Below are 14,640 nucleotides of genomic sequence, written 5' to 3' on the forward strand. Positions count from 1 at the left end.
TTGAGACGATTGTGTATTTTTATCCTTCCTTTTGGGAATGTGGTGTATCATATTGGTTGATTTACAGATATTGAATCCTCCTTGCATCCCTGGAATAAATCTCACTTGATCATTGTGTGTGATTTCTTAATGTATCATTGGATTGGTTTGCTAATATTTTATTGAGGATTTTTACATCTATATTCATTAGAGATATTGCCGTAACTGTCTTCTTTGGTAGTGTCTTTTTTTGGTTTTGGTATCAGGGTACTGATGACCTCAGAGAATAAGTTTGGGAGTGTTCCCTCCTCTTCAGTGTTTTGGAATTGTTTGAAAAGGATAGGGATTAGCACTTCCTTACATGTTTGGTATAGTTCCCCTGTGAAGCTGTCCGTTACTGGACTTGTGATTCTTTTGCTAATTTTTTAAAAGTTGGGTTCATTTTCTTATTGTTCAGTTTTGGGAATTCTTTATATCTTCTGAATACTTTTTTGATATATGATCTGCAGATATTTAACCCACTCTGTGGTTTGTCTCTTCACTCTTCAATAGTGTGTTCTACAGATCAAGACCTTTTTAGTTTTGATGACGTTCAATTTATTAAATTTTAAATGGGTTATGCTTTTGGAGTTGTATCTAAGAGCTCTTCTCCTAACCCAAGACGACAAGAATATTCTCTTATGTTTTCACTTAGAAATGTCATAGTTTTGCTTTGTATTCAGATCTATGGCATACTTTATATTTGGGCACATGGATGTCTAATTTTTCCAGCTCTGTTCAAATGCTAATCTTTTTTCCGTTTAATTGCCTTTACACCGTTCACAAAAATCAGTTAACCATATTTATTTAGATATCTGAACTCTGGTCAGTTATATTGATCTAGGTCTCTCTTTCTTTACTAATATCACACTGTTTCTATTTCTATACTTTTACAGTAAGTCTTGAAACCAGGTAATGTAAGTCATCCAACTTTTTCTGTTTACAAATTTGTTTTGGCAATTCTGCTTCCTTTAACTTTCCATGTAATTGTAGAAGCAGCAAAGTGATACCTGCAAAAATGTTTTGCTGGTATTTTGATTGGGATTGCATTGAATCTACAGATTGATCTGGAGAAACTTAACATCTTAACAATTTTGAGTCTTCCAAACCATGAACATGGTGTAAGTCTCCATTTATTTGTCTTCTTGGATTTCTTTCAGTGATATGTGGTTTTCAATTTATATATCCTGTATATATTTTGTTAGATTTATATCTAGGTACTTTATTTTTTGTTGTGCTATCTTAAATGATATGTTCATTTAATTTAAATATGGTGTGTTTTATTTCACATTAAATTCTAATATGGTAGATTATATTGATGAATTTTCAAATATTGAACCAGCCCTGAATCCCTGGAATAAACCCCACTTGGTCATGGTGTATGGTTCTTTTATATCTGCTGAATTCTATTTACTAGTGTTTTGTTTGTTTGTTTGTTTGTTTGCGGTACGCGGGCCTCTCACTGTTGTGGCCCCTCCCGTTGCTGAGCACAGGCTCCGGACGCGCAGGCTCAGTGGCCATGGCTCACAGGCCCAGCCGCTCCGCGGCATGTGGGATCTTCCCGGACCGGGGCACGAACCCATGTCCCCTGCATCGGCAGGCGGACTCTCAACCACTGTGCCACCAGGGAAGCCCCTTTACTAGTGTTTTATTAAGAATTTATATGTTCATCATGGATATTGGTCTGTAGTTTTCTTGTGATATCTGTCTGGTTTTGGTATCAGGGTAATATTGGCCTCACTGAATGAATTGTTCCCTCTTCTGTTTTCTGTAAAAGATTGTTCAGTATTGGTGCTATTTATTATTTAACTCATTACTGATGGGGGGATTTTTGCAGAAACTAACACCTGTGTCCGGTGATTTTTATTTTGGCCAGCCTGAAATAATTCTGTTATTTCAGTAACACTTTGCAGGTTATTACAATGGTTACACCTAATGCACCTGTAAAGTCTCCTAATTTTTGTGAAATGTTGTCTTCAGTCTGTTCTACTGTAGAAGCAAAGGAGCATTCTCCAGCACCATGAGTTTCATTTTCATTTTCCGTATTGGAATTAATCACTAAGGTTTTCTGTCTTTTTGTTGATCTAATATTCACATCATCTGAATCAGAACTATATTCTGAAGAATTATCATTTTCTGAGACACTAGTATATATGTTGCTTGGACAATCGGAGAAAGTATCTGCAAAAATTCACTGAAAAATTCTTCTTCACTCAGAATTTCACGAGGCGTCATTTTTGAAAATTTTACATTTATAATATACACAATGTTGGAACAAAAACCTAACAGAGAAAAATGTGAATGATAATGACAATCGTAAGTTGTATAATGAACCCTTGATCCATTTTAAGCTTTAGCATCTTTGCGCAGTGATGTTAATTGTATCACTCTCTAAAAATGTATTGATACATCTCCAGTCAATAACATTCGGGTAACAAAAGACGTATTAATATGTCTCCTGTCAATAATGTGTTAATTGTTGAGTAACACCATCTGGGCCTGGCAAGTTCTCTCTTTGTTTTTAAATTACAGATTCAATTTCCTCAATACTCACGGGATTGTTCAAATTAATATTTCGCATTGGGAAGTTTTGGGCCATTATTTATTGAGGTATTTTTTGGCATCATTCTCTTCTAGAGCTCCAGTTACAAATACACCATACCTTTTACATCGTCCTATGGGTGTTGGAAGCTGTGTGCATTTTTTATAATTCTTTTCCTCTGATGGGATAATGTCTGTGACTCTTCAGAGTTTGAACTCTGTCATGTTCAGGATTTTCTCAAGCCCATTGGAGTGATTTTCTAAATTTCCTATCTTTTTGTTTATCATGAACATGCTTACCTTATGTGCTTGAACACAGTTATAACATCCTTATTTGCTTCTTCCAGCATTTTTGTCATCTCAGTTTTAGTTGTCACTGGTTGTCTTTTCGTGTCAGAGTAGGCCACGTGATGCTGATTTTTTTAAAAATAATTTTGATTTGCGTCCTTGATATTCTGCAAATAATGTTGTGGAAACTCTTGCTTCCCAAAACAGTGAGATTTTTCTTTTAGTGGTAGTCGTGTTGGTCGGACTTGAAGTTTGCACTCTGTCTTGCCTGTAGAGATCGCATGAAGTTTGGTTTCCCTTCCCTGCTTCTCTGTCTGTTGTCTTTTTCTCTCCAGAGCCCTGGCAGCCCTGGCTGCCCCAGTTCCCTCTTCTCGGCCTCATCTGGCTGCACTGCCTGATGGCACAGCCTGAAAGATGGAAACTCCCCCATCTGGTAGCCTTTGCTGCATCAGAATCCCCAGCATGACGTCCTGGGCCTGTAGGCAGGTGGGATGTACCTCTGGGTTTCACGGAGTCGGTCTGCGTGCCCATTGTGGAGCTCCGTGGGCCCTCTGTGACGCCGTGCTGGTGCTGACTCTCCAGATGCCCACAGAATCCGCTGGCTGAGAGAGAAGCACCCTCTGAGCCTCACTCTTAGCTGCCTGGGGTGCGTGGCACTGTCCCGTGCACTGTGCACTGTCGCATGTCAGAGGCACCACTCCTCCCGCGTTCAGGGAGATGCGACACATGTGTTCTGGCCCTTTTTCTATGTTCTGCAACTGCAGTTCTGTTCTTCCCTCTCTGGGCTTTGTGAACATCGTTGCGCCTCTGCTTCCTCACTTGCTCCAACTGCACTGTATCTTAGAGGACTTATTTTAGATTTTAGTGTCTTACCTTTTAATACCACTTTCACGTGCTAGCTTTGATAAAGTGTGATGCTTGTGTTGTGACTTTGGCGCTTTTGTTGTGCACACGTTTTCATCTCAGTGTGCTGAGTGCGCCAAACGCATGCAGACAGAGTTACCCCCCCGACTCCCTTCAGTCGTCTGTGGGTGGGGAGACGTGGGTCTGTGCAGCACACAGCGTGGGGCTGGGTAGAGGGTCTTGCCTCACACTGAGAACTTTTCTTTTGCCAACTACATACAGTGGCGTCAGATGTGCTAAGTGTGAGTGTGATGTACAGCTTACGCCATCCAAACCAAAACCCAACATCAGTTTTCTTATTTTTGTTTTCACTATGGGCCAGGTTTGGATTTGTGTTTGAAGTAATGGTTAAGTAGTACTAGTGAAACCAAGAATTGTATGAAACTCTTAATTTTTAGGACGTATAAGACGTTACTATAATCAATTGCTTGAAAATTGTTAACTAGAACACAGATTGGTTAGAACTTTTCAATTTTTTGGTCACTACTATTGATGTAGTCTTAAGAGAATGTCATTTGGAGCCATAATGGCACAGATTTCAATTCTGATTTTCCATTTACTGTCTTTGTGGTCTTGGCAAGATATTTCATATCTAGATTTCAACTGTCTCATCTTTTAAGTAGGAACAATAACATTTCTTATCTTAAAATTGTTGAGAATTAGATTAAATAGCACAAGTAGAAGCATCGTTTGATGCCCGCTGTGTTGAGTCCCCGCATCCCCGCAGTGCACAGTGTGGACAGCGTGCTGTGTGCTCTGGCTCATTCATGTTCTTCATGACTGCAAACTCCCTCAGCCGATCTTCTCACTTTTATTCCTGTTCTGGTGTTAGAATGACACCTAAAATCTAAATACCCCTTTAGGAAAATCAAACAAATCAAAGTTGTTTAAATGTTAAGAAAATAGACATTTAAAAGGTGGTGAAAACATTCATGTGTAGTGTCATCGACTGAGACGTGGCCAAGTTAGAGTTTCCCCTGAACCCTGGCAGCCGAGGGTTGGGGTCTGTCACAGCGATGGGTGTGGCCTTAATGAAGCGTTTGAACGAGCAGCACAGCAGCAACTGCAGATACGAATGTTTGACCATTTTGACATACTTGAAGCAGCTGGGTGTTCTGGGTGTTCTTCAGATCTTAGTGTCATTTGGTGATGTTGTTAGTTACTTCCACAGCTACTCTTAAGATGCGAAGTCTCCACTTCTGTAAGAATGAGTTCAGGCCCAGCTGTAAGTGGAAAGGGGAACTTCTGAAGTTGATGTATGTCATTTGCCTCTGAAATGTGCTTTTTCTTCAGGTTTTGTATAACAGAAGTTCTGAAATTGAAGAGCTGAAATCCATTATTGAGAATTTGCGAGAGAACCAAGAGAGGTTACAGAAGGATAAAGCACAGGAGATTGAACAGCTCCATGAGGTCATCGAGAAACTGCAGAGGGAGCTCCCCCTCGGGGGACCCGCAGCGCCCCAGGCCGGTGATGGCAGAGCCGCCAGCCTGCAGAGCGAGCTGCTGGGCCTCCCGGCTGAAGGAGCCAAGGCCTGCGCGGAGCTGGAGGGCGAGCTGCGTGCCGCCCTCGAGGCCAAGGAGGCCCTGAGCCGGCTGCTGGCCGAGCAGGAGCGCGGGCACGGCCAGGCCCTCGAGGCCCTCCAGCAGCGCCTGCAGGCCGCAGAGGAGGTGGCCGTGCGGCAGCTGGCCGCGTCGGGGCCCGGCGCCGCCCTCAGGGAGGCCGAGGTCCAGGCCCTGGCCTCCCAGATCCGCGAGTTCGAAGCTGCCCTGCGAGCCAAGGAAGCAAAGATCGCAGAGAGAGAGTTAGAAATCGACGCTCTGCACCGGCAGAAGTCAGCCCACTCTGCCGAGCTGGAGGCCATCCTGGCGGCCGTGGCCCGCTTCCGCTGCGCCCTAGAGCAGCAGCTCCTGGCGGCCTCTGGGGAGCCCCCCGAGCTGCAGCGGCTCCGGGCGCAGTGCGTCCGCCTCAGCTGCCAGCTGCAGGCGCTCAACCAGCGCTTCCTGAGGTGCCAGAGGGAGCCGGACGAGCGGCAGGCGCACGGGGCCCAAGTGGCAGGCAGTTCCGGGGCGTGGGCATCCTGGGGAGAAGAGGCCTCCTGCCACGAAGAGGTGGAACAGGATGTGTGTGGCAGGTGGCTGGCTGAGGCCCCCCACGGCCATGGCGGTAACTCACAGGTGGGCTCCTTCTTCATCAGGCCACAGGTGGTGCAGCCTCTTTGTGCAGAGAGCTGTGTGCACGTGGGGAGCCGGGGTGTGTCTGGGGATCTGGGGGTGCACGTGGGGACCTGGGGTGTGTCTGGGGAGCTGGGGGTGCAGGTGGAGGGTCAGGGTGTGTCCGGGGATCTGGGGGTGCAGGTGGGGAGCTGGCATGTGTCTGGGAGCTGGGGGTGCAGGTGGCGATCTGGGGTGTGTCTGGGGAGCTGGGGATGCGGGTGGGGAGCTGGCGTGTGTCTGGGATCTGGGGGTGCGGGTGGGGAGCTGGGGGGCAGCTGTGCTGTGTTCCGTGTCTGCTGGGGGCCGTCTTCGCGGCTTGCCCAGCTCCAGCACCTGCTGACCTGCTGTGCGCACCGCTGGTCTCCTGCTGCATGCATGTGTGTGATTCTGGCCCTGAGCTGTGGGCTCTCCCTCGGGGCCTGCTGGCTGGTGCTCCGGCTGCAGAGCTCCTGGGACTCTGAGGTAGCCTCACTGCACTTCTGACTTTGCGATGCCTTCGGCTGTGTGCTCATAAGCATTGTCCTTGTTTTCTCTGCTCGTCACAGAGCCCTATTAAGGAGGATCCGCAGCTGGCCAAAGCCCTGCCGACGTTGACCCGCGCAGGTCTCAGCCAGCAGGACAGCGTGATGTCGGTGCTCGCGGTCTGCCAGCGGCAACTGGAGTCTGAGCTGCTGTTAGTGAAAAAGGAAATGTGCCTGCCTGCAGAGAGCGGAGTGTCGGGAACAGCGAAGGTGCCTGGGCATGTCGGGGGTTGCGGGGGCACAGGACACGGCAGCTGGTCGCGGGTAGACACCCCCTCAGCGTCTTTGCTGCGACGGCAGGTTACGAGGACCGCAGCCAGGGGCGCCTTCTCCAGGCCCGCCGCTCTGGCAGTGCTGGTCAGATCCGTTTTGAGATTTCCCACGTGTTTGGTTTAAACGCACATTTCCCACGGTCTAATCAGCTGTGAAAAGTGAGCAGTCAGTTACTTTTTCCTCATAGTTGATACCAGTAGGATTTAACTGGGCTTCAGGGCTTGTGTCTGGATTTTCCGTGTGAGGACAGTTGCCCACAGCTGTGCTGCCTCCACAACCTTCATCACTTGCAAAGGCTTCACATTTATTGCTTGAACCTCAGGTGTTTTCCCTACATGTTTTCACTTGTCCTCCCAGCAAAGAAGAGCAGAGTAATCTACGACTCAACAGTTTTAAATTCTGATCACCAGGACAGAAGCTACAAGAAGGCTGCCTTTTCTTTTCCAGGGTGGGGAGGGTGCAGGTCGGCAGCATCAAATTGTTGCAGAGCTGAGATGTTTGAGAACCAAAAGTGGGTTTGGTTCTGAAGCCTGCTCAGATGCGGGCTCTCGTGAGCCAGTCACCCTGCTGGTGTGGACGTTGCACACTTCGCTGGGTGTTCCAGCCCCTCATCTCCTGGGGGCGCTCCTGGGATGTGCCACGGGCCACGTGTACCGTGTTGGAAATTGCAAGATTCTGAATCCCACAGCACACAGGGCTCTGGGCCTGGGTCTGCAGGGTTTTTTTCTTTTTTCTTTTTTTTTTGGTACGCGGGCCTCTCACTGTTGTGGCCTCTCCCGTTGCGGAGCACAGGCTCCGGACGCGCAGGCTCAGCGGCCATGGCTCACGGGCCCAGCCGCCCCCCGGCATGTGGGATCCTACCGCGCCGGGGCACGAACCCGTGTTCCCTGCATCGGTAGGTAGACTGTCAACCGCTGCGCCACCAGGGAAGCCCTGGGTCTGCAGTTTTGATAGAGGAAGCCTGCATCTGATGTCATGTGTTTATCAGATGCCCTCAGGAAATACATTGTTTGGAGAGAACCTTCACCTACTCTGTGTAGCAAACTTGTCTCAGCATCCTTATGATAAGAACATTTCTTTAAATTCTTAAAAGAGAGCTCGGCCCTGGGATATCCTGAGCTGGTCGCCAAATTTTTAGGAGTTACACACTGACAAGGAAATTCCAAATTCATTCCATAAATTACAATTTTGTGTTTTCCAATGTTTGCATATAGAACCTTCCAGGCCTTTTTCCTTAAAAAAACCCAAAAACAAGAAACTTACATCCTCAATAAATTGCCACAGAAATAGGTTATAACAGTTGCCTCTTTTTATGTCGTGTGTGGCAAAATACATGTACAATTTACATCTTAATCATTTTTAAACGTATAGTTCAATCGTATTAAATACGTTTATAATGTGTGACCATGCATCTCCATAGCTCTTTTCATCTTGTAAAACTGAAACTACTCATTTAAACAATGACTCCCATTTCCTCCTTCCCCCAGGCCCTGGCAACCACCGCTATGCTTTCTGTTTCCGTATGATTTTTGAGATACACTAAGTGTTTACATAAGTGGCATCTCACAGTATTTGTTTTTTTGTGTTTGTTTGACTTATGTCACTCAGCATAATGTAATGTCATCAAGGTTCGTCTATGTCATAGCAGGTATCAGAATTTCCTTCCTTTTTAAGGCTGAATAATATTCCATTGTATGTATATACCACAGTATGCTTATCCATTCATCTGTCGATGGACACTTGGTTTGCTTCCACTTTTTTTTAATAAATAAACAAATTTATTTATTTATTTATTTTTTCAGCTGCGTTGGGTCTTTGTTGCTGCATGCAGGCTTTCTCTAGTTGCGGCGAGCGGGGGCTACTCGTCGTTGCCGTGTGCAGGCTTCTCATTGCGGTGGTTTCTCTTGTTGCAGAGCACGGGCTCTAGGGCGCGCGGGCTTCAGTAGTTGTCGCATGCGGTCTCAGGAGTTGGGATGCATGGGCTTAGTTGCTCCACAGCATGTGGGATCTTCCCAGAACAGGGCTTGAACCTGTGCCCGCTGAACTGGCAGGTGGATTCTTAACCAGTGCGCCACCAGGGAAGTCCTGCTTCCACGTTTTAACTGTTGTGAATAGTGCTGTTATGAACATGGATGTGCAAATATCTCTTTGGGACCCTGCTTTCAGTTCTTCTAGGTATATACCCAGAACTACAGTGGCTGGATCATATGGTAATTCTACTTCTCATTTTTTGAGGAACTGCTGTAGTGTTTTCCACAGTGGCTGTACCTGTTTACATTCCCATCAAAAGTGTACAAGAGTTCCAAGTTCTCCACATCCTCACCAATATTTGTTACTTTCTGGTTTGTTTGTTTTTGATAGTAGTCATCCTAATGGGTGTGAGGTGTATCTAATTGTAGTTTTGATTTGCATTTCTCAAATGACTAGTGATAGTGGGTATCTTTTCAAGTATATGTTCTTTGGAGAGATGTCTGTTCAAGTCCTTTGGCAAATTTTGAATCAGGTTGTATGTTTTTTTGACTGAGTTTTACAAGTTCTTTATATATTTCTGGGTATATTAATCCCTTATTAGGTGTATGATTGGCAAATATTTTTTCCCATTTTGTGGGTTGCATTTTTACTCTGTGGATAGTGTCTTTTTTTTTGGCTGTGTTGGGTCTCTGTTGATGGGCGCGGGCCTTCTCTAGTTGCGGCGAGTGGGGGCTATGCTTTGTTGCGGTGTGCGGGCTTCTCACTGCGGTGGCTTCTCTTGTTGTGGAGCACGGGCTCTAGGTACATGGGCTTCAGCAGTTGTAGCATGTGGGCTCAGTAGTTGTGGCTCACGGGCTCTAGAGCGGAGGCTCAGTAGTTGTGGTGCATGGGCTTAGTTGCTCTGCGGCATGTGGGATCTTCCCGGACCAGGGCTTGAACCCGTGTCCCCTGCATTGGCATGCGGATTCTCAACCGCTGCGCCACCAGGAAAGCCCCTCTTCTCTTGTGTTTAATTGATTTTTTTAAATGGTGAAATGGTTAAATTCCTTTCTCACTTCTCTTTGTGTATATTCTTTTGTTATTTTCACATTTAGCATCCTAACATAAAGCACTCTGACTTGAATTTATACCAGCTTAAGTTTAAGAACACATAAAACTGTTCCTTTGTAGCTCCATCCCCACTCCTTTTGGTTTTTGATGTAACAAAAAGCCATCTTTATACTTATGTGCCTTTAAACATAAACTAATAATCCCTTTAAGTGCATTAATCTTTTAAATTATGTAGAAAACAACACGTGGAGTTAGAAACTAAAGTTACAGTAATACTTTTAGACCAATAACTTAGGAATATGTATATTAGTCTTTTAGTTCACGATGAAAACAAAAAGCGTAGTTATAAACCATTGTTACAATAACGTTAGCTTTTATAACTGCCCATGTTTTTACCTTTATTAAGGTCTTTATCTCTCCATACAGCTTTGAGTTACTGTCTAGGGTTCTTTCATTTCCCCTGCCGGACTCTCCTGAACGTTTTTTACAGGGCAGGTTTTAGTGCTAACAAGATCCCTCAGCTCTGTTTATCTGGGAACGTCTTAATTTCTAACCTACTGTTGATGGAGCTTTGCTGTACTTAGGGTTCTTAGCTGACAGTTCTTTTTCTTTTAGCACTTTGACTGTATTGACCTACTGTTCTCTGGCCTCCAAAGTTTCTGGTGGAGAAATCTGTTGATAAGCTTATCGAGGATCCTTTGTATGTGACAAGTCACTTCTCTCTTGCTGTTTTCAAGATTTTCTCATTGTCTTTGGCTTTGTGTAAGTTTGATTGTTATATGTCTTTGGTGTGGGTCTATTTGAGTTCATCTTACTTGGAGTTTGTCGAGTTTCCTGGGTATTTATGTTCATATCTTTCATCAAGTTTGGAAAGTTTTCATTCATTATGTCCTCATATATTCTCTTTGCTTCCTTCTCTCTCCCTTCTTTTGGGACTCCCATTATGTGTATGTTGGTTTGTTCGGTGGTGTCCCATAGTTACCTGAGGCTCCACTTACTTTCCTCAATCTTTTTTTTTCTTTTCCCCAGACTTGATAATTTCCATTGTTCTGTCTTCGCATCCACTGAATCTTTCTTCTGCCTTCTCATATCTACCTTTGAATCCCTTTAGTGAGTTTTTAATTTCAGTTATACTTTTTAACTGCAGAATTTCATTTCTTTTTCTTTATTGATATTTCTATTTTGTTCATGCTTTTTTTTTTTTTTTTTTTACTTCACATTTTCCTTAGTTCTGTGAGCATCTTTAAGAAGGCTGTGTTAAAGTCTTTGTCTAGTAGATCCATCATCAGGTCTTTTTCAGGGATGGTTTCTGTTGACTCACTTATTTCCTATGCCTAGGCCATACTTCCCTGTTTTTGATTTTTGTTGTTGTTGTTGAACACTGAATATTTTTAATCTATTAATGTGGTAAATCTAGAAATCAGACTCTCCCTCTTTCTCAGTATTTACTTTTTTGTTGTTGCTGTTACTGTGTTTTTTGTTTTTTTTTTGGTTGATGTCTGTGTGCTAAGGATCAGCTTGAGATGTAAACTTAAGTTCTCAGATCCTTTCTGAGCCTGTGCCTTTACCCAGGCACACGCATTCACTTTAGAATTTCCTCTGTATATGCAGTTGATTTTGAGTGTCCTAGTTTTAAATTTTTCCCCAAAGGGAAAAAGAGAAAAATGCAGTGGTGGGGAAAAAGGGGCACCAGTCCTTTCAATCCCCTGGAAGTCACTTCCGCCAGAAGGGCAGGGGCTGGAACAGTTGGGGGCAGGTGCAACAGCCGTGGCCTCCTGCCTCTCTGCCTGCTCCTCTGTGATCAGAAGCATCATTCAGAGCCGATTCCCAGTTTTTGGAGGACAGGGTCCTTTTTGCCCACCCTAGGTCCTGTAAGATGCTCCAGGGACACACGCACAGCTGCCTCCTGGGTCCTGGGGTGGGGGATGGGTAGCTGTTCCTGTGCTAAGAGCTGAGAGCAGTTTAACCCTCCAAACCTTCCCCTGGAAGTTGCAAGCCTTCAGCAGACTGCAGACTTCCAGAACAGTTACATCAGGTACATTCTGCCAGTGCAGTATTTGCCCAGGCGGGAGAGGGGTTCCCGGTGCTGCCGGCTCTGCCATCCTTCCAGGAGCCTCTCCAGCAGTTGCCTTTTAGGCAATGAGCTTTAAGCCTTGAGTCTGTCTTTCATAGGATTTTAAAAAACTTGAAATCTTAAGAGTCTAGAGGGACAAAGGGCTCATCATGGAATCTCATCCTTAATTGTTCAGACAATCTCTGAAATTGGCTCATAAATAACAAACGTGACAACATGTAATTCACTTATTTTACTGTATGCATGTTCTTTTTTACCTGTAGGGTAAGGAAAAACTACTGGAAGATTGTCAGCTGCGGAAAGTTGATCTCATAGATCAGGTGAAACAACTTCAAGAAAAACTGAACCATCTGGTACATTGCATGAGCTTCCAAAACGTCAGGACAGAGGACTTGAAATATCAACAGGCATTGGAATCTCCACATGTTTTAGAAAATAATGCGAGTGATAGTTCCAGTAACAGTGAAGGAACTGACAGATCATCTTCTGTTGATGCATTTAATGTCACATGGGATCTAGTTGACGTTATTGGAAATCAAGATTCGTTGATACAAAACGAGGTGCCAGATACTTCCACAGGAGAGCAGGTTGCTTTGCAAGACAGGTCACTCTGCTCACAGGGGAGCTTGTACGGGTGTTCCCGTGACCTCTCCCACACCCAGGGGACCAAGCCCTTGAAGAAAGTGCTCAGGACGATGGACCTGTCCTCCTGGAGCTCCCCTGAGGTCGTCAGGAAGGACTCAATCTCTGAGCGCCCCCCCAGCCTGCCCCTCACACCCTGCTTGGATGCCCTGAGCCAGTGCAGTCTGGACACCTCCCTGTGGGACGGGACGAGCACCCAGCTGCTCCAGGCTGACCAGTTAGGGCTGCTTTGTTACCCGGGCGAGTCAGCAGCAGGAACGGCCCCTAAGTGGGCGGGGTCTCCGTTAGCTGCAGACGGGGCCCCCTCCATCGACCACCATGCTCAGCGGGTGCCTGTGGTAAGTGGTCTCCCTGGGTGCTGTCCTGGTTTGGGTCCATGGGATGCCCAAGGCCCCAGTGTGTTCCCACTGGGTTGTGTCTACGTGGACGGCAGGGTCACAGCTGCAGTCGTTGTTGGCTCACCTCCTGTTGTGGCCTGTTGGCCAGGCCTGTGTGAGCAGTCCCCTGGTCAGCAAGTGTAGGGACAGTCAGCGTTCTGCAGGATGGACCCAAGTCTACTGTCATAGGAACATTCACAGCACTTTGGTTGTTTTTAAAAATACATGAAATGCATTACTCTTACTCAGAAATTCACCGCAGGCCTAACTTTGCTAACTCACACTGGCTCTGGGAAGTATAATCATAAACCTGTCTTCATGTGTGGTCTGCCTATGGGTTCTTTGTCTGGAAGATGTTTTTTAGTTTTATTTTCAGTTCTATATCATGTTTAACAGGTTCTACATATAATGTTATTAATTTCAAGAACACTTCAATATATTATTTTTGGGTTAGATTATATGTTATCTAACATAACTTTGAGATTTTGTGTATCTTAGATAAAATGAAAAATAAATTACGGGATATGTGTAATTTAAGGTATCCATATACGACCACTTCATATCCATATGCTTCCATTTCATATCCATATGCTACTACATCATGCAGAATTTTGAAAATCTGAAATATTTGCCAGGGACTTTGTAAACTATTCCTAGAGAACTGTGGGTGAACTTGATTAAATTATTATGAGCGTATGGCCTCGTGTCCACAAGCTGTGAACACTTTGAGTTCTGTGTGGGAAGATGATAAATTCAGGACTTAGCAAGTTTTCCATCTGGCAAGTTCAGTTCCATGATATAACACGTTATCATTTTATGACCATTTAAACATCTGCCTATTTGAACAGGAGAAAGATGTTGAAGATTTTATCATAACGTCTCTTGATTCTCAAGAAAAGTCAAGATCACCTCCTCTTGGGTTAGAAGGAAAAAGCGATGGAAAAAGTGAGTCAGTCACAAACTTTATTTTTACAGCTTCAGAGTATAGAATGGTGCAGAGTCCCTGTGCCCCCCTCGCACGTCCCGTGTTAACTTGCGATGTTGCGTGTGCACACTCTGCCTCTCTCTCTCTCTGTGTCTCTGTCTCCCTCTGGGTTTTTGCTCTGTTACTTGAGGGCCTGATGTCGTTTGACTCCTGAGAAGGTCCCTGTGTATTTCATGGCGTCCAGTCCACGCCAGGACATCCGCCCTGACCCAGGGCAGCATCGCGTCCGCATACTTCACTGAGATTTTGTCCCGTTAGTGCTCTCTACAGAAACAAGCAGTGGCTGCCACCATGCATCCAGATGTCCTTTGCGGGCTGGAGGCTGCTGAGAGCAGGCCAGGTGCCTGGTGCAGTGCTCGGGCCTGGACCCCATGAGGGCTGGTATGTTCGCGGCAGTCGGCATGTATGCATCTCGTGGGACTCCGTGAGCGCCCTGGCGGTGCCGTGCTCTTCATGTGGGTCAGTTTAGACTCTGCAGTTGTGTTGCCAGGTTTCATCCTGTTCCTTCTGAATGGCCGATGTCCTGGGTAGGTTTTCGAGACCCTGGGACGTTCTGTCCTCAAGCTTGGACCCACTTGGCCTCCATTGATGGTTCTTGGTGGTCTTGCCTGGATCCTTGTCACTGATGGCTGCCACACCGTGACTTTCTAACCTTATACTTTCTTTTATAATTGTTAGATTTTTACAAGTCAGTCACCTCAAGGTGTTTTGACTTTTGAAAAAAGTCACCATTGGCTCATTGGGTGCTTTTGAGGACAAGGCAGCGTGAAGTCCAGTTCACTG

The 14,640-nt window shown here is 45.5% G+C and overlaps 1 protein-coding gene across 8 annotated transcripts in view; it reads left to right on the plus strand.

Moving 5' to 3' along the window:
- PCNT (pericentrin) overlaps positions 1-14,640 on the plus strand; it is a 96,341-nt gene that overhangs the window by 57,989 nt on the left and 23,712 nt on the right. For all 8 annotated transcript variants that reach the window (XM_067739741.1, XM_067739744.1, XM_067739747.1 and 5 more), the window contains 4 exons: positions 5,044-5,925; positions 6,510-6,695; positions 12,117-12,833; positions 13,721-13,817. In XM_067739741.1, the coding sequence (XP_067595842.1) occupies positions 5,044-5,925; positions 6,510-6,695; positions 12,117-12,833; positions 13,721-13,817 (1,882 nt within the window). The remainder of the gene's footprint in view (positions 1-5,043; positions 5,926-6,509; positions 6,696-12,116; positions 12,834-13,720; positions 13,818-14,640) is intronic.

Source organism: Pseudorca crassidens, chromosome 5 (assembly GCF_039906515.1).
Source record: "Pseudorca crassidens isolate mPseCra1 chromosome 5, mPseCra1.hap1, whole genome shotgun sequence".
NCBI lineage: Eukaryota > Metazoa > Chordata > Mammalia > Artiodactyla > Delphinidae > Pseudorca > Pseudorca crassidens.